Here is a 17,903-nt window from a genome sequence, read left to right on the forward strand (position 1 = left end):
ACGCTAGTCTGCAATAGGAATCGAGAGCCCAAACGGCTAAGCTTTAGCTACGACACTCAACTGTCTAAGTTAATGCATGTTGAGGCGTCGATGTGATAAGGGGGTGAACCTTCGACGAGGCGTGGACGGACCATCGACTTGGATATACAGATATCTACGAATTTACCTCCTTATTTATGCCAATCGCCCGCTTTGACTGACACACACCTGAAGGGCGTTGTTCAATAATATACGCGTGAACGCCTCTGTTCGGTATATGGCACCTACACACTTACCAGCCGTCGGCTCGCGATCGATCAAGCAAAAATCCAAACTACAAACAATGAGAACGACTACCAACTCTTGGGCAAAGGGCCTTTTCCCGGCCTCCACCACACACCATCCCCCCTCTGTTGCAAGCAGATATGCATCCACCCTCCAAACCCCCCCGCCATCATCATCATCATCGCCACAATCTCGACAAACCAACCAGACCCTCACAATCCCCAATCTCCACTCGTCCCCCGCGCCCTCCCGCACCCTCAGCGTTCGCCGAATACGGCCCGCAAACGGGCTTCCCCCTCCTCTACTTCCACGGCTACCCTTCCTACCGCCTCGAAGCCCGCGCCCTCACCCCGCCCGCCCACCGCCTACACCTACGCGTCATCGCCCCCGACTACCCCGGCTTCGGCCGCTCCACCTACGTACCCGGCCGCCGCATCATGGACTGGCCGGCCGACGTGCGGGCGCTGGTGGACCATCTGGGTCTGGCGAGGTTTGCGGTTTTGGGGGGGTCTGGCGGTGGGCCGTGTGCGCTTGCGTGTGCGAGGGAGACGGGGGTGTGCTTGCGGGTGATGGGAGGTTGGTGGGCGTAAGGGTGTTGGCGGGGGCGGGGCCGTGGTGGGGTGCTGCTGATGCTGCTGAGGCTGGTATTTCAATGTCAAGGCGGGTGCTTGCTAAGGTAGCGAGGAGGTGGCCTGCGGGGTTGGAAGGGGTGAGTGATTTTCTGGACAATCGGGGTCGGTGGGTGGTGGGCACGTGGGTGGTTCAGAGGTGGTTGGATCGGTGGCTTGATGGCGTCGAGGGTGCTGAGGGTCGTTCGGGGGAAGTAGAGAAAGTGCAAGAGGGCAAGAAGAGCTGGAAGACTGGTCAGACAGTCATCGCGACGACCACACCGACCAACGATGACGACGACGATGCCGATGCCGATGCCGATTGCAGCAAACCGAGTAATGATAAAGAACGCCGCGAGCAATTCCTCCAACTCATCTTCGAACCGTTTGCCAATGGCAGTGCGGGTTTTGTGCAGGAAACGCAGCTTCTGTCGGCTGGTGACTGGGGGTTCCGCTTTGAGGATGTAAACTTTCACGACGTGCTGATGTGGCATGGGACCGCAGATGTGAATTCGCCCATCAGGATGATCAGGTATATGGCGGAAAGGATACCGCATTGCGTTCTGAAGGAGTTTGAAGGGGTGGATCATTACTCGCTTCTTGTTGGGAAGGATGGGGCGGGGAGGTTGGAGGCGATTTTGAGGGAGCTTGTGCCGGCGGAGCTGGTTAGGGGGGTTTGTTGAGCGTGGGGAGGGATGGGATGGAATGATGTGGGAAACGTGGGGTGCTAGTCCGGGCATATAGCTCTATGCCCTGCTTAGATTACTCACTCCACTTTGTTCTGTATGATACCCCGTTTTAGATTCCTTGGATTTCCCTGTTCTGACATGTTTGCATTTCTTTGAGTGTAGTTAGTATATGTAGGGCACTGAGGCAGTGGTAGTTTTATTTACTGGCTGGAGAAGCAGCTTATCTTAGTATAAACTTTATTCATGATATTTTCACCCTTCCATGGAGCTAAACTGAATTTAACTTTAAACTCCAACGAATGAAATAATGGCTTTAGGCCCGAGAGTGATAATTCCAATAACAGCCACCCATTTAAGCCACCGGAGTCAAGTTTTCACGACCATACATCCCGTATAAGAGAAAGCCTGTTAACGATTTTCTTCGCAAGCTAAAGCTCTTTGTTTGATACGATGTTTGATACGATCTTAATGATAATGCCGCCTGGCTGGAAGTGGCCGTCGATATATTCTTTAGTCAAGTACGCTGGAGCAGCCAGATCTGCGATCTGTGTACCAAGGGAACCACCATCAGCTTCGCACTTGAGGATGCTGTCGGCCCCCGGCTTCTTGCCACCATCGATGGTGTCTGCAATATCGGCAAAAAGGATCGACGAGTCATATGTCATGTTGATCTTTTTGGCGTAGGCTGCTGCTGTGCCACGCGAATACAGAACCCATTCTCCACAGTCAGGCGCATCGGCCGCCTTCATGGTGAACACTATTAGTAGACGGGTTAGCAAATCTGCTTCAATTTTGGCATCTTTAACAAGCCTGTTGGGCACGATCGCAGCCCAAGCACATGTACATGAATAATAAGGAATTTATTAGCCCATACATCGACCAATTCTAGTCTGCCGACCATAGGCATGCAGATAGCTTGCGATGAAGCTGACATCTTCTGCTGCGACATTCTGCGGGATGTCATTCTTTCCATTATAGCAATGCAGCTTGGGATTTTCATCAAAACAGATATGGCGAGGCTCGGGCTCAAAGCCAGTCACAGTCGTCGGCAGGGCGGCAGCTCGCGTGGCCAGGAGGACAGCAGCATACTTGAGGAAGACTGTGGAAAACAACATGTTACCGGAGTTTGTGGGCACAGATGTAAGAGAGGTGGGATCAAGGCGGTTTGTATTTCTACTCCCATTTAACAAGAGGCATCCATTATCAATCCGCGGGGAGGGGTACTTATAGTACATCCATCCGCCTAACACTCTCCATGCTGGCACGGCCCAAATTCTGTTCACGGCGAGTTTTGAATGCAGCAGCGATGTGACGTTGAAGAAGTTGTCAGGCCCTCGTTCAGCACAAGTAGGGATCCATGAAAGGATGTTATTTCAACCATGGAGAGTATTGGACAGCTGAGCGGCGCAGAATAGTTATCTGAGGGAGATCCGAGATCAAGAAGATTAACTAAGTCAGAAGACCAGCCCAGCCCATCCATAGTAGTACTGGGGGTCGCTCTGAAGTTTTATAGGCAGGGGTATTATGACATTTCGTCCATATAGGTTGACGATATAGGTCCATTCGGCATTCGGCAACTTGAGCTGCGCGACAGCAGGGAGTCGGCGCCTCTTTAATCTAAAGCCGGGGACTAAGAAGGTTGGCAGGGGAATTGGCCAATCAGCAGGATTGGTCTGACATAAGAACCGTTTAACTTCGTCGATCTCACCACATACATGCAGACATTGCAATGTCGATGACTCGATATAGACTCTGTTAAGGTCGAGGTCTTTCGTGCGGGAGTGACTCCCGCATTCCCGCACCCGTTGTCAGACCCTAAGCCGGATGCCGTACTGGTCGGCTACTTACTCCCTAGGGACAGTAGTTATGTATGTATGTAAGACCCCGACTTCATAACCAACCGGGACCAGGCTCCCACAGAAAGAAGAGGGGCGGGCAGATAGCTGAATATCAGGATTTGATTCGAACAACAGCCCAGTCTCTGCGGTAATGAGGTGTTCAATAATGCCCCATGGATGTAACTGCAATCTGTCAGCGGACTCTTTTTTTTTCTTGCGATGGCACAGTACATATATATCTCCTTCCTTCCTGATCCCCCCCCCCCAAATTATCGGACAAAGCCCCTGAGTCGTCCCGAATATCTGCTGCTTCTAAGATATCTTGTGGTAGTTTCAATGATTCAGTGCATACATGCCGCGAGAGAGGAAAATGCATCAGCACTGAAAGAATTGCTTCTACATGGATTCTGCAATCAGCCTTCTCAAGGTCGGAGTAATGGCGTTTTAGGGGGTATTTTAGTGCAAGCTACCATAAGCCACTATCACACCTGTGGATCTGTATGTACGATTGTCAAGAACTTAGTAAGTTCTATAGAACTTGGTAAGTTTGATTATCAAGGATTCTATAGCAACTTGAAATCTGGAACATCTTACTTGATGAAATCAAGCAATGCCCCACTGATTCTCAGTGCTATCTCTTGTGTATATTTGAGCATGGCTTTTCTTATAAATACTGCCTAATTGTCATGTAATTATCAGAAGACAAGCAATTCAATTATTTTTATTGATATTCAGTAATTGGGACAATATTCGGACTTTGTTAGTTCCGACAACGATGTTTTCGCACTGATCTGGATGTGGCATTCACAGATAGTCGGCGTCGCATCACCTTCCTTAAATGGCTAGACTCTACAAAACCTTCATATTATATAATCTGAATTTCAGATTGATCTGATTAGATATGTAATTTATATGTGATATATACGAAACCAATACACAATCAAATTACAGAGAAGCCCTACTATGTATTTTCCTAGCGTCCTGCGACCATTCGGAGTACTAAATAAATCTAGATAGGAAGGCCGTGCATACTGTACGCAGTTACATGGACAGGGCTGGCTAGGTAGGTGCGACTTGGCGTTGCTGGATCCCTCCCAACAACATCCGCTCCGCAAACCTTCCTTCACGGTCGATATTGTCAGCTTTCCTGATCCTTCGCTTGTCAGATACCCAACTACCCTCTGCAACCTCATCGTTCATGTCTCCGCCATCGAAATGTTTCAAGACAATATTAATATCCGAGTATTCCCAGTCCAGGGATCACTCTCGACAGGCTACTGTAACGTACAGGGAAATTGCCATGGATATTCGGAGATTGTGCTCGAGGATTCACGATTTTCGATGGAATATACCGTTGTGGCTAAAGCGGGGTTTACACCGATGAAAAATGAAGCAATGAAGATAAGAATTGGATTAGCCGCATTCTAGATGGGAGGTAGAAAGTCGTTTGCTAATCAGAGAGAGCTTTGTTGAACCCATAGGATATGAATTCTTTGGCGTTGTTTCTTGGATTTCTGTCCCTCGTGGCAGGACAGGCTAACTTGTTATACGATCCCGCAAAATTCCCGAACATTCCAAGTTATGGACCACAGGTAATAGAAAGACTTTACTACTTGCTGTTTGACCGGGCAGCCTGGCTGACAACAACTGGTAGCCCAACCCTCCATACATGGTGGACAACCAACACAATTATTACAAAACTGCACCAGACAAAGGTGAGTGCCGGCCCACCGACTATTGATCAACGCGCATCCTTATGAATATGGCATTAACCCTTGTACTAGGAGAACAAAATGGGCCAGTATGGGTTGAGTCTGGTAGTTTTGAGGCCTACATGTCACAGCACTTAAAACAACTTAATCGCGCCTCTGTTGATGTTTCTGAGGACTTAAACAAAGCTGCTGGAAGTGCTCCAAACACTACTGCTGCTAGTAGCTACTGGTTGCCGAAGCTTGCCCGTTTGGGAGTTGTAAGTGCTTTCTTTCCACTGAGTTGTTCTGCTGAGCTAATCTAGTTTTATAGCAACCCCTTGCTGGAGCCGATTACAAGTTTTACCGAGATGTTGTGGAGTATGGTGCTGATAATACAGGTGAGAAAGATGCAACAGAGGCAATAAATGCAGCAATTGAAGATGGCGACCGATGCGGATTGGAATGTGGGAATACATTTGCAAAAGGCGCTATCATCTATTTTCCTGTAAGTGGGTTTCTCTTCTGTACATGTCTATTAGTCTTAAATTAATCTTTGCTATTATTCTAGCCGGGAACATATAAAATCTGCCGCCCTATCATTCAGCTATACTATACTCAGTTCATTGGTGATGCTTTGGACCCGCCTACAATCAAAGGGTGTGATACCTTTCAAGGCATTGCCCTTTTTGATACAGATCCATATGTTCCTAATGGTAATGGTCAAAATTGGTACATCAACCAGAATCAGTTCTTCCGTCAAATTCGGAATTTTATTTTTGACCTAACTGAGATGCCTCTCTCGACGGCTGACCATGACCAGCCGCTTGTACCAACAGGTATCCATTGGCAGGTCTCTCAGGCTTGCTCATTGCAAAATTTGGTCTTCAACATGCCTAAAGCGACTGACAGTAACAAAGTCACTCATGTTGGCATTTTCATGGAAAATGGTAGTGGGGGATTTGTCTCCGACTTGGTATTCAATGGGGGGAATATTGGCTGGCGTGCTGGTAAGTAAATTACCTTCTGAGCTTCTAGATTAGTTATTTAACTGTGTCGCCGCTAATACGGCTCTTGTGACAGGCTCCCAGCAGTATACAGCAATGAATCTCAAATTCAATGGTTGCCTCACTGCAGTTCAAATGATTTGGGACTGGGGATTCAATTGGCAACGTATTGAGGTTGATGGTGGAGCCATTGCCTTCAATATTAGTGGCAGGGGTGGTGACACTGGCCAGGGTGTAGGTTCGGTTTCTATCATTGGTATGTTTAAAATACTCAGCAATGTACATGTACGTTTAAACCTGAGCTGACTTAAGCAGATTCGGTGATATCCAATTGCCCAATTGCTATCTTGACCAACTCTCGGAAAGATGGGATCAATGGGCCCCCTAACATTGTCATTGACAATTTGAAGATGAACAGAGTCGGAACAACAGTTAAGAGTGATGATGGTGATGTCATTCTCGATGGCACTAATCATGTTGGCCTCTGGGCAATGGGACGTCGCTATGATGGATACAATGGAACTTACATTTCAGGTGAAGTTGATGCACCTAAAAAAGGAAAGCGCCTGCTGGATGACGATGGCAAGCTCTTCTATCGACCTCGCCCTCAATACGAGGACCTCAAGGTAGACGAATTTCTGATTGCTACCGAACATGACTGCAAGAATGATGGAACCGGGGATAATACAGGAGACATTAATGCTTTTCTTGAGAAGGCCAAAAAGGAACGCAAAATTGCGTACTTCCCAGCAGGTGTCTACAGAGTTGGTGGCACTGTATTCATTCCAACAGGCTCTAGAGTGCAAGGTGCGAGTTGGTCACAGATACAAGGAGCTGGGTTTTACTTCAATGATATTCATAATCCACGTGTGGTAGTGCAAGTTGGTGAGAAAGGTGATGTAGGTGACATGGAGATAGTTGATATGATGTTCACTGCTCAAGGAGCTACAGCTGGCGCCATCCTTGTTGAGTGGAACGTGCATGAGGACAGTCAAGGGTCTGGTAAGTCACACCTTTATGTGAACTGCAACTCTTTAGCCCAAATGCCATTTTCTAACTTCAGACATGAACAGCTGCTATGTGGGACTCACATATTCGTGTGGGAGGAGCTGCTGGTACAGATCTAGATATAGAGACTTGTCCAAAGTTTGAGTTTAGTGATGCTTGTATTTGTGCTTCACTCTTGTTCCACATCACTCCCCAAGCCTCAGGGTATTTTGAAAATATTTGGATATGGCTTGCGGACCAGTAAGTTAAATTTATTTTATTGATGTTGTTGAATCCTTATGAACACCATAGGTAGATGGCTAATTTCAGTATCTGATCAGTGACAATGACAAGAGTGTCTACGATTCCCCTGATAAGATTGCGAATCAAATTAGTCTATACGCTGCTCGTGGAACACTGATAGAGTCTGACGGGCCGTCCTGGCTCTACGGTACTGGCTCTGAACACACTGTTATGTATCAATATCAAGTATATGGAGCAAAAGATGTGAGCGGCCAGATAAGTACAAGTATCATAAAGTCATGCATTGTACTAATTGGATGTTTTCTAGATATATCTCGGCCATATTCAAACAGAGACTCCATATTATCAGCCAGTTCCTATAGCGCCTTTACCATTTTCCTCTGCCAAGGAATTTCCTGGTGATCCATCTTTTGAGAAGTGTAAGACCACTGGTTGTTCAACAGCTTGGGGTCTGCGCATTATCAATTCAGAGGGTATCACACTTCACAGTTCAGGATTATACAGCTTTTTCCAGGAGTATTACCAGGACTGTGTTCCAACGCACAATTGTCAAGAGCGCATTCTTGAAGTTAAAGGGAGTAAAGATGTTGCTCTTTTCAACACTTTTACTGTTGGAATTGTGGAAATTGGAACTGGAATAAAGTAAGTGACTTTTTTTCATGAGTGTACCTAGGCATACAGATGTAACTAACGTTTTAACTTTAGCCATGGTGCTATTTTCCAGAATGATTCAAATCAAAGGTTTGTTTATTTGTGTTGTAGTTCTTTCTCTGCTGAGTTTAATCACTAATGATGAATCTTCAATCCCAGTGGATTTACAACCGAGGTTAGCGTTTGGATTCCTTTGGAAGGAGACGATGAATATGATATTGTTTATGTTGGGCCTGAAGTCTATGATAAGCCATCACTTACATGCCCAGCCGATTGCATTCTTGTGTTTCCTACAAGCTCGCTCTCTTCAAAAACAACTATTGACCCTGGTAAATATACAACTTCTGTTGAGTATGGGCATCGCAGCACAACAACCATCGGTGGACGAGAAGTACCCACATTCTACACAACTGTCACTACGATCACATTGACTATAGACCCAATCACCACAGATGGAATGCCCTACTCAAACATCAATATCACTGAAGGACAGACAAGTACTCCTCTCACTGTACTGCCTAGTGTTGATATTCCACCCATTCCTGTACCAATCCCGGATGGAGAAGGGAAGACAACCACTCGCAATATCACAGTTCCACCATGGCCAGCTATTACCAGAGGACCACCGGAGAGCTGGAACAATCCTAATGCATCCCCTACAGATGGCACGAAGGAAGGAGTTTACCACACTCCTTTTGTAACCACTGTTGTTGCCACTAAACCCACTGTTTCAACTCTTTCATTTCCATCAACTGTCAGTCCGATTGTGGTGAAATGTCCACCCCACTCGAAAGTTCCTTTCAATACTCCGAAAACAACACCTACAATCAACTGTAGAGTTCCCACAACAGTGTCTATCGCTTTCACTTGCCCTGCAACAAAAGTTGTTACATTTATTGGTTCCTCCACGGGTGTTTTCACAGTTGACTGCACTGTCTCAACAACATTCACCAAGCCAGATCAAACAATTACTTCAGGGCCCACGAATAAACCAGTGAGTACTTTCAAATATATCTATAGACCTTTGAAAGCGATCATTGTGGTGCTGACCATACGATGCGACAGACAAATACTCAGCCACCGCCAGTATGGCCAACATGGCCCCCTCGAGTGGTCACACCAATTGAAGAAGAGGTCAAAAAACCAGAGCCAGGTAAAACACCATGCAAACTCTGGTTCTTCTCTGTAAGTTTTAGAGTTACATGAAATACTCTAATTTCGCCTTGACCCCCCTGATTGACTGGATACAGTTCTGTCCGAACGGAGACGAAGGTGAAACAAAAGGCTTACGCTGGAATCTCCCACCGGGCATTTACCCACCGTGAGTAGCGTGTTTTCAATATACCTTCAATTGTTAAGAGTGGCACATTAACATAATCTATTCACAAACATAGGGGCCCGCCACCCCCGCGCGCAATAGATCTTCCTCCATCATGGACGATAAAATCGCCTCTCCCACCCTGGCCCCCAATCACGTAAGATTTTTGTTCAGCTCAGTCCTTGAAAACTGTAGAAGTACAGCATAAACTGACTTGCACTTAGTGTTGGGCAAGATCGTATCTTAACATACCCCAAAGAGGAGCCTACTAAATGCGAGAAAAAATCTGCAGAAATATGCATGACAACTGTATTTAAGACAACAACCACTCGTGGAACAATTACCTCCACAGCCTCATCCACCAGTTCAACTTGTGATACAATTCGTGGGTGTTCAGCATCAGATTGGGATACAACAACAACACAAACCAAACCAGATCACTGTCCATCACCCACAGCCAATCCAGTGAAGGGCGCTGCATCCATCATACCACCCCCTGGCTGCCCTGCAAATGCCATCGTTTATCCATCAAATATGAAAGATGTGGGGCAAATTCCTCAGATTCTTGCTAAATACAAGGGAAAATATGTCGAGATCAAATCAATTGAGCTTCAGCAGGTAGCATTCATTTGGGTTCCTTTGTTGGACCAAGAGACCATGGACGTCTTGTTAGAATCTGTAAGAACTGAATACATGTCAGAGTTGAAGCACATGAGAGTGATGGCTGATTTTAGTTACATAGCCCGATGTTGCAGACGCTTATTACTACGAAACCTGGTATGCTAATACAAACCGGAGAGGCTCGGACTCAGACCGCAGAGCTAAACGTGATAATACCCCCCCTGAACCTATATTTCCTTATAAACAGGGGAATATCAATCATTCGACCAGCAATAGAGCAGTTCTGGATGAGCATAACACAAATCAATCTGCACAGTCAACTTCAAAGTCACGATCGAACCAGGGTATTTGGGACCTCTCTCAGGTCTCCTCTCCGAAAAAGGAAGTTTGGAACTTACCAGGCGGTTCTACCGTGGATGGAAATGGCGACCCTAAGTTCAACTATGATGAAACTTCAGGAAGAGGTCAGCATATATATATACTGGAGGACGGCTACTACAAAGATCACCCTGTGAGATGACACCCGCTAAGTCCATTCAGTGCAATATTGAGTGTCTGAACGTTGAATACACTTTCCAATGAAAGACTGACTGAGGTTCAATTCTTGTAGGAATTTAGAGGTGTGGACATTGAACTTTTGTTTCCAGATGATGTGAACCAGCAGCCATGGGCTCCCGAGGTAATCCTTTCGCCTAGGGTTGATCACGGGGCTGAGGTGGCTTCCAAGGTTGTTGGGGCCAATTTGGGCTTCTGTGACAATTGCAAACTCCATGTGGCACCTTTCTTTCTACTTGGTGATTTGTGGTATGAACGATTAATCGAGCAGTTGATGACCATCCAGAACCGTGTGCGGCGTAACGGTTTCCAGTACAAAGCAGTCATTAACATGAGCTTCGACCTCGACGACGATGTGAGAGAGGCGTGTTTGAGAAGAATTCGTAAGCTACATTAGTTCCGTTACACTTCTGCATTGCCTCAATCTACTCTCCAATTCTGAGGTCCTCAAGGTGAGGAGCTGGATACCACTTTTTCCACTCCTGCTAACTATTGTCTTAATGGTGGGTGTGCTACGTAGATGAAATGCTCGCGACTCTAGATAGTTGGGGTGTTTCTATTGTTGTCGCGGTTGGCAATGTTGACCCGGATTTTCCAGATGGTGTCTTCTACCCTGCTCTCTTCGGCGAACCTGGATCTCCATTTTACATGGAGAACCTTATAATTGTTGGAGAGACAGATGAAGACGGCAACCAGGGACCGTCCGGTTTGTACCGGACCTGGATAACCACTTTTGCCCCTGGATATGGGGTCTGGGTTCCGCAAACGCCTACAGGCGGCTACACGGTAAAGGCCGGAACCTCCCTTTGTAAGTTTATACCAAAGTTCAAGATTGAGAAACCCCTACCGAGCGAAAGTAGTAACTTACAATCTGTTTAAACTCTAGCTGCCCCTCTCGTATCTGGTTTAATCGCATATTATCGATCGATTCAGTCCCCCTGGCAAGACCAATTGAAGGATCCTGCTAACGTGAAGAAAATGATCAAGATTTTTCACCGTCGCATTGAAGTCTACGGCAAACAGATTGACATGACAAGGGCGAAACCTATCATCTGGAATGGACAGGTGGATACTCGTTCCTGTCTAGCTGACTATGATACAATTGACGAATGGGACCAGGGAAGAAGGTGTCCAAGAATCAGAGAAAAACTTGAAGACGAAACAAATGAGGGAGAAACTGTGGAGCCTTGTCAACCCGGAACTGGTAACCCGCTCAAGGAGCTCGACGGCTCTTATTGCCCGCGCATGCCCGGCGCCGGCGCCGGCGGCCATACTGTTAGTTTCACCAGTAAAGCTGGAGTGAAGCCCACTCCCACATGTGCATCCGGAACCGGCTGTGGCGGCCACTTATGCACAGGCTTTTTCTGTTCACCAATGCCAACAGGAGTGCCCCCAGATCGCCACGACCCGAAAGATCCAAACGCAAGCAGTCGGGTGCCGACGACCACCGGGCCCGGTGACCCAGAACCCACATGCGATGATAAATGCAAGTTGGACAAAGGCAACCGATGTTCATGCGGTGAAAATGGATGTGACTCAGAATCGCCAAGCTGCTGTGCCAATGCCAGCTGTCCAATGTGTGAATGTGGGGGCAACACCTGCTCCCCCAGCTCACCAGCCTGTTGCAAGACTGAAACATGTCAATGGTCATGGACTGGTGGCGGCGGAGGTGACGGAAGCGGGAAACCTCCAGGGCCCCGTCTTGGTACTTTGCTCTTTGCTTTGGACGAAACCTACACTTCGCACCCTGGGGGTGGCGTGTTGACCCGCTTCTGGAAAGTGTTCTTGTCAGAACTCCATAAAGAGCCAAATCCGTGCACAAGCACGCCTCTTATAGTTGTAGACGCGTCCTCAGACCCAGAGAATCGCCCTAATTACCCTCCATCGATCGAATTTGCAGTCGGGCCGGGGCATAGGTGCGCATACACAGGAAACTCAAATGGGGCAGGCATTCTGGAGTGCGATGGGTCCAAACACGCTTCCTGCAAGGCCAGAGGTCTCGATGAAAAGAAACTTTGTTTTGGCTCACCCCCGTCAACCTTCTACATGGCTGTGGATTGTAAGTTCTAGGCTGCGGATGGCCAAGTACGAACAAGGGTTAGGGAAGGAGATAAAGACCCTCACCCAGCAAGATAGCAAGAGAGGGCGAGGTTTTTGTAAACCTTTTAAAAATGAAATGAAATGAATGGCTTCCTGGCTGAGAGAGAAACTTTGAATCCACATTTTATTACCACAATGAGTTGCCCTATCAAAAGCTAAGAATTTGTAAGTTTGCTATCAATCGTCAGGCTATAGAGAAGCAGCAGAGCTAGCGGTCGAGAGATCGCCGGTAGATTGGCGTCAAGTAGGTCGCGGCTGTTGCAGGGTTTTCAGCATTACTCTTCAAAATAAATTGTAGTTGCAATTCCTCACACAAAGACAATGCTCAATATGTAACACTTTAGATTTGTATCAGTGTATCAACAAAAGCAAAAATAATGAATATAATGAGAAGATTGCAATGATACAGCTGACTTATCAATCCCACTCATGCATAGCGCTTCTGATGCTAGTAAGCTAGCACCCCCCCATTTGACCATATACTATAGATCCAGACGACGAAAACACGACCGAGGATGACTTTTCTGAGCCATATTTTTCTGACGAGTCTTAAGTCAAGATATTTTAGGATAAGAATATATTTCTGTGTTGCTGTTTATAATGATCAGTCTTTACCTTCAACTGTTCAATTCGGTTCAACACCGATTTCATTGCAACTATATCTTTTATGACTACTATTTGGTATCGCTGTTGTATCGATAATGCAACTTGCTCCATTGGGTCTTGTAGGAGCTGCACTGTGGGTATATATGATAATGGTTAATAAAGCCACTAGTTAGTCCCATTAGCCGGAGCACATGGAAGCAGCTCTGTCAAGGTTGAAGGACAAGTCAGTGATCTCTTGTGGTTGGTCAACGTTGTGGTAGTCGAGAATTTCGGAATACCTAGGTTTTTAAAGGATGATTGTCAGTACAACAGGCGGCAAATTTTGAATAGCCAGACGACGAACATCATAATTTTCCAAGTGTCAACCGGTAGATCCGCGTCATCAAAAGACAAGTCAAATTACTCATCTGCCTCCGGTTCATCTGTGGAATCTTGATAAAGGCCCAGGTATTTGTAGCTAAGCCCTTCCCCGGCACAGATACGCTTTTTGGGATCGAACCGCTCGAGGAGATAGACCGCCACAGTCAAAGAGAATTAGCAGATGAGTGAACCATGATGTGAGTCAAGTGGCCTAAGCCACCCCTCGTTCACGCTGGCAGTGTCCTTGGAGGCTTCATCCCGGAAGCGGATGATGTACCCTGTTTTTGTAGTTCCTACCCCGATGATCTTGACTCCTTCGGTTGGCGTATTCTTCTGTAGGGCGCCTGTGATCCGCGCTTTGACCTCTTCCACGGGGAGGTATCTTGTGAGGGAGGGGTTGGGGATTCGCCATTCGTTCCGCTGGGAGAGGCAATTGATGCCCAAGATCGTTGATCCGGTCTATGCGTTACCTGGGCTCTCAGAGCAGTTATCTCATCTTTAAGGCTCGAGTTTTGCCTGATTAACTCTTTCTGGTCTGCTTTTAACTCTTCACAGCATGTTTTGAGAGTCTCTACTGCCTGGCCTTGTTGTGCAATTATTCCTTTCAGCTCGGTTACGAGCCATGCAATTTCGTCAAGTTTGTTCGGGCGTCCATCGCTGTTACCTGTGAATTCAATGCTTGGGGTGCCATTTAGCTGGACGGCTGTGAGGGAGTCGGCTTTTCTCCGCTTGCGTGTCGGTTTCTGCGTTTTTGGTTGGGTCGCAGATGGGCGTGTCGTCGAATTAAAGTTGATCCACGTTGCATCCTTGGTTCGGGGCTCCACACTCGGTTGTTCCCCGTCGTCTACCACACTTCTCGACATCGACCTAGTCACCGCCGCCAGCGGTAACTGATCTATCTCGCTTTGGATATTTTCTGGCATTTTCGCTGTGCCCATCGCGGTCCGGTCCAGGGCTGTGCCCCTAGTCAGGTCTCGATTGATTGATTGATTGGATCAGCTACCCTGACCTCTCCCTCATCGGGATATGCAGGCTACCACTATTACAGATAGTCTCGCGGTCCGGTCCAGAAGGACGCCAAGACGTGGTGCGGCAATTTTCAGGGAAATATACCCTATTCTCTGCGGCCCATGGCTGAAATTCTAATTCGAACGAGTCCATATTTGTACGAGCATTTTGAACATAAAATTACTGATTCTCTTTCGTAAATGATGCTGTGTGGCCACTGCTTGGTCATCAGTATTATACATGAAATTCTCAACTTTTGCTTACTTTTCATCGGGGCAGAATCCTCAGAGCTGATGGAAGACGCCTATCAAGCCCCCCATCCTTGATTCAGAAATCAAATCAACATTGGGCGATACCCAGGATTGCAAAATTTGCTTTCTCAAGAATTGCCCTTTTTCGGCCCGTGTTCCCTCAACGGCACCTCTTTTCAGCTTGCACTTTCTTCACTGTCTTTTCAGTCACACTCTTTTTCAACACTTGATTTTCATCCCGCTCTGCTTTTCAGCTTGCAGTACACTCATCTTCTCTCGCTACCCGAAAACAATCGGAAGACCTGATGTCCCGGCTGTCTTTGTCGCACGGGGTGAAACTCTGTGATAACTGTCAGAGAGCAAGCCACAAAAAGATCGATGCTACTTACCCATTCTGCTGGTAAAATGATATGTATTTGATGGAAGATGGAGCATGGCATGCTTACGCCCAATCCCATGGTACGCGTATCATAGCTCCTCACGTGACCAGACCAGGTAGAAATTAGTGTATTGGAAGATATTTGGGGGAGACGAGCTACCTCAAGACTTTCATGTCCATTTCAGTATTCGATACAATCTATCTAAAGGGGCCACTGCTTTGCTGCTGCTTCTGCCCTCCCTGGGGCACTAATGTCCCTGGGGCCACTGCTTTTGCCGTCCCTGGGGCCACTACCGTCCCTAGGGCCACTACCGTCCCTGGGGCCACTGCTTTGCCGCTGCTTCTGCCGTCCCTGGGGCACTGATGTCCCTGGGGCCACTGCTTTTGCCGTCCCTGGGGCCACTGATGTCCCTGGGGCCACTGAATTACAACGTCTGGCGTGTCAATTGAGCTGTCTTGAATAGAATTCGTTCATCGTTTGATCCTATTAAAAGAGAGTTAGGATACAGCGCCTGTTTCATTGTTTGCATTACTCAATACTGTTAACACAGCTTCAAGCTGATGTGCAAAATTCACTGCATGATTCAGTACTCTTCCATTTATCCCGCTCCCAGTTGCCAAGCTATTATGATATTTGGTCACTGCTGTTATACGCTCCGTCGAAATTCAAATCCGTCACAAAACGCTCATAGCCTAGATATCCAAAACTCTCTCTAGACTGGTCTCGATGAGATTAACTGGGACGAATGGATCCTGTTCGACTCCCCCCCCAGTCGATGGCTACTATGGCCTTAGAGGCCATGAGATCCTGTGAGTGAAGAAACCCCCCTCCACCCCTCCATCCCCCACCCCCAATCCCGACCCTGCGAACCCACCGAGGAACCTCTTCACTGACCTTCCCCTCAGCTCAGCGCATGTCGTGTCTCACTTTAAAGACGCCATTGACTCACTGGCCGGCATCGATAGCGTGGCGTCGAAGTATGGGACCGTGGTGTATGCCCAGGAGGTCTTGGTTCCCGAACTGCTGGAGATGTTGGTTCAGGAGGACATGGGAGTCGATGCCAAAGTGGCCCGCCGGATTCTGAAGGAGAGCAACGAGATCGGGAATTTGCTTAATCTTGAGTGAATCGGGTACGTGTAGTTATTGGTTAACAGTGATGACCTGTAACCATCTTGATTTAACGCAACCCAAATGATCAGCATTGTAACTATCTTAGTGAATAACGTAGCCATCAGAACATATCTTTTGGGTGACTCTTGCTTTGAAGACTTCTGAGTGAATTGGGTACATGTAGTTATTGGTATGCCGTAGGCTGATTTCGCAGCTTTCAAAACTTGTAGGGGTCTTAGACATATCAACAGAGCTCAAAAGTCAGCCAAAGGCATAGTGTAGTAAAAGACAACCAAGAGCAAATTCACGCTATCAATACACTGAATCTCCATTAGTTTACAGCATCTGAGTTATAATGTGCATCGTTAGCTTGGTTATTTGAGGTCCTGTCAACAGACAGCCGCTCGGGCGGGACGTTAAGGGGGGCTGCAGTCTTAGATGAGAAATCTATGTAGAAGGATGGAGATAGGGTATCATTAAACCCTTACCGGAGGCATAGGTTTGGAAGGGCACCTTCTGGAGAATGTCACCGACCGTGGTACTCCAGCAGTGCGGATGTAGTGTTCTAACGCTGCGAATTTGGCGATCTGGCGATCTGGCGATCTGGGGGAGTGACTGTTAGTAGTTCACTTTTCAGAAGATAATCTCTGCTGTTTTCTTGCAGCAGGCTTGAAATGTGTGAGGTAACAAGGCTGGGACGTATGCCTAGGAGAGAGTTTTGGATATCTAGGCTATGAGCGTTTAAGATCAAACAATGAATGAATTCTATTCAAATGCATGCTTGATTGAATTGCTGTAAAACTGCTATGACTAAAAACTCATCAGACAACAATTATAATAAAGCAACTCAAGTCAGAGAATTTGTCAACAGGTCAAGTGGGCGATGGCAAGCAGAGTTAAAAAAGAATTAATGAGGGCCACAATTCGCAGATGTGAATGTTTGTTTCGCACTCAGGAGGTGCGGGCTGGACTGGCCCGTTGTCATGATGCTGCCTCAAATGTTAGAATGAACTGATGTTTTGAAACGCCCCAGGTACACAGACCACTTGTGCAGGTGTGGCCGAGACTTGTGTCGGTCATGTTGCTGATATGGTTGTAGGCGCTGTTTTATATCCCTTAAGCTGCAAATGCGACCGCCGAATGCCTCATCCAAATAATGGCCTGCTTCTAGAGCGCTGATGATGTCCTCTGCAATAATCAATCGCGCGTATATCAACTCGATGGTTTTGCACAGCTCGCGGCTCTCTCTATGCGAGAGGGTTTCTGGCAGCTTGGCTTGTGAGGTTACGATGGATTCCAACTCTGTGATAACTGTCAGAGACCAAGTCATAAAGAGATCGATGTTACTTACCCATTCTGCTGGCAAAAATCATCTGTATTTGATGGAAGATGGAGCATGGCATGCTTGCACCCAATTCCCATGGTACGCGCATCATAGCTCCTCACGTGACTACACCGACCTCACCAAAGTGGGGCTGGCTCTATATACCTTCAGTCCCCCGTCTACGCTAATGGTCCTCTTTCCAGACAGACGAGGAGTGACCGTGAAAGACCGCACCATTTTACGGACTCGTAGGCTGCTAGAGACAGTTTCAGGG

The 17,903-nt window shown here is 47.2% G+C and overlaps 4 protein-coding genes across 4 annotated transcripts; 2 read left to right on the top strand and 2 right to left on the bottom strand.

Annotated features, from left to right (window-relative positions):
* Positions 1 to 322: 322 nt before the first annotated feature.
* Positions 323 to 1,698, top strand: HCAG_04058 (predicted protein; the record flags this gene model as incomplete). The annotated part of the gene is made up of 2 exons (XM_001540168.1): positions 323 to 1,546; positions 1,675 to 1,698. The coding sequence occupies 2 exons, from the start codon at positions 323 to 325 to the stop codon at positions 1,696 to 1,698; spliced, it is 1,248 nt and encodes a 415-aa protein (XP_001540218.1).
* Positions 1,699 to 1,989: 291 nt separating this feature from the next.
* Positions 1,990 to 2,676, bottom strand: HCAG_04059 (predicted protein; the record flags this gene model as incomplete). Its single annotated transcript, XM_001540169.1, has 2 exons — positions 1,990 to 2,318; positions 2,436 to 2,676. 2 exons carry the CDS (start codon positions 2,674 to 2,676, stop codon positions 1,990 to 1,992), a joined length of 570 nt encoding a protein of 189 aa, XP_001540219.1.
* A 1,921-nt stretch (positions 2,677 to 4,597) lies between these two features.
* Positions 4,598 to 13,036, top strand: HCAG_04060 (predicted protein; the record flags this gene model as incomplete). Its single annotated transcript, XM_001540170.1, has 23 exons — positions 4,598 to 4,678; positions 5,054 to 5,114; positions 5,184 to 5,368; positions 5,422 to 5,488; positions 5,522 to 5,595; positions 5,659 to 6,097; positions 6,171 to 6,350; positions 6,527 to 7,096; positions 7,168 to 7,342; positions 7,423 to 7,588; positions 7,653 to 7,987; positions 8,051 to 8,086; positions 8,156 to 8,990; positions 9,074 to 9,181; positions 9,247 to 9,317; positions 9,391 to 9,471; positions 9,539 to 9,992; positions 10,057 to 10,446; positions 10,546 to 10,873; positions 11,011 to 11,298; positions 11,377 to 12,549; positions 12,779 to 12,834; positions 13,028 to 13,036. 23 exons carry the CDS (start codon positions 4,598 to 4,600, stop codon positions 13,034 to 13,036), a joined length of 6,162 nt encoding a protein of 2,053 aa, XP_001540220.1.
* A 338-nt stretch (positions 13,037 to 13,374) lies between these two features.
* On the bottom strand, positions 13,375 to 14,717 carry HCAG_04061 (predicted protein; the record flags this gene model as incomplete). The annotated part of the gene is made up of 4 exons (XM_001540171.1): positions 13,375 to 13,474; positions 13,600 to 13,697; positions 14,027 to 14,519; positions 14,566 to 14,717. The coding sequence occupies 4 exons, from the start codon at positions 14,715 to 14,717 to the stop codon at positions 13,375 to 13,377; spliced, it is 843 nt and encodes a 280-aa protein (XP_001540221.1).
* Between the last annotated feature and the right edge of the window lie 3,186 nt (positions 14,718 to 17,903).

The sequence above is a fragment of the Histoplasma capsulatum genome, genomic scaffold, assembly GCF_000149585.1.
Source record: "Histoplasma capsulatum NAm1 scaffold_4 genomic scaffold, whole genome shotgun sequence".
NCBI classification, from domain to species: Eukaryota; Fungi; Ascomycota; class Eurotiomycetes; order Onygenales; family Ajellomycetaceae; genus Histoplasma; species Histoplasma mississippiense.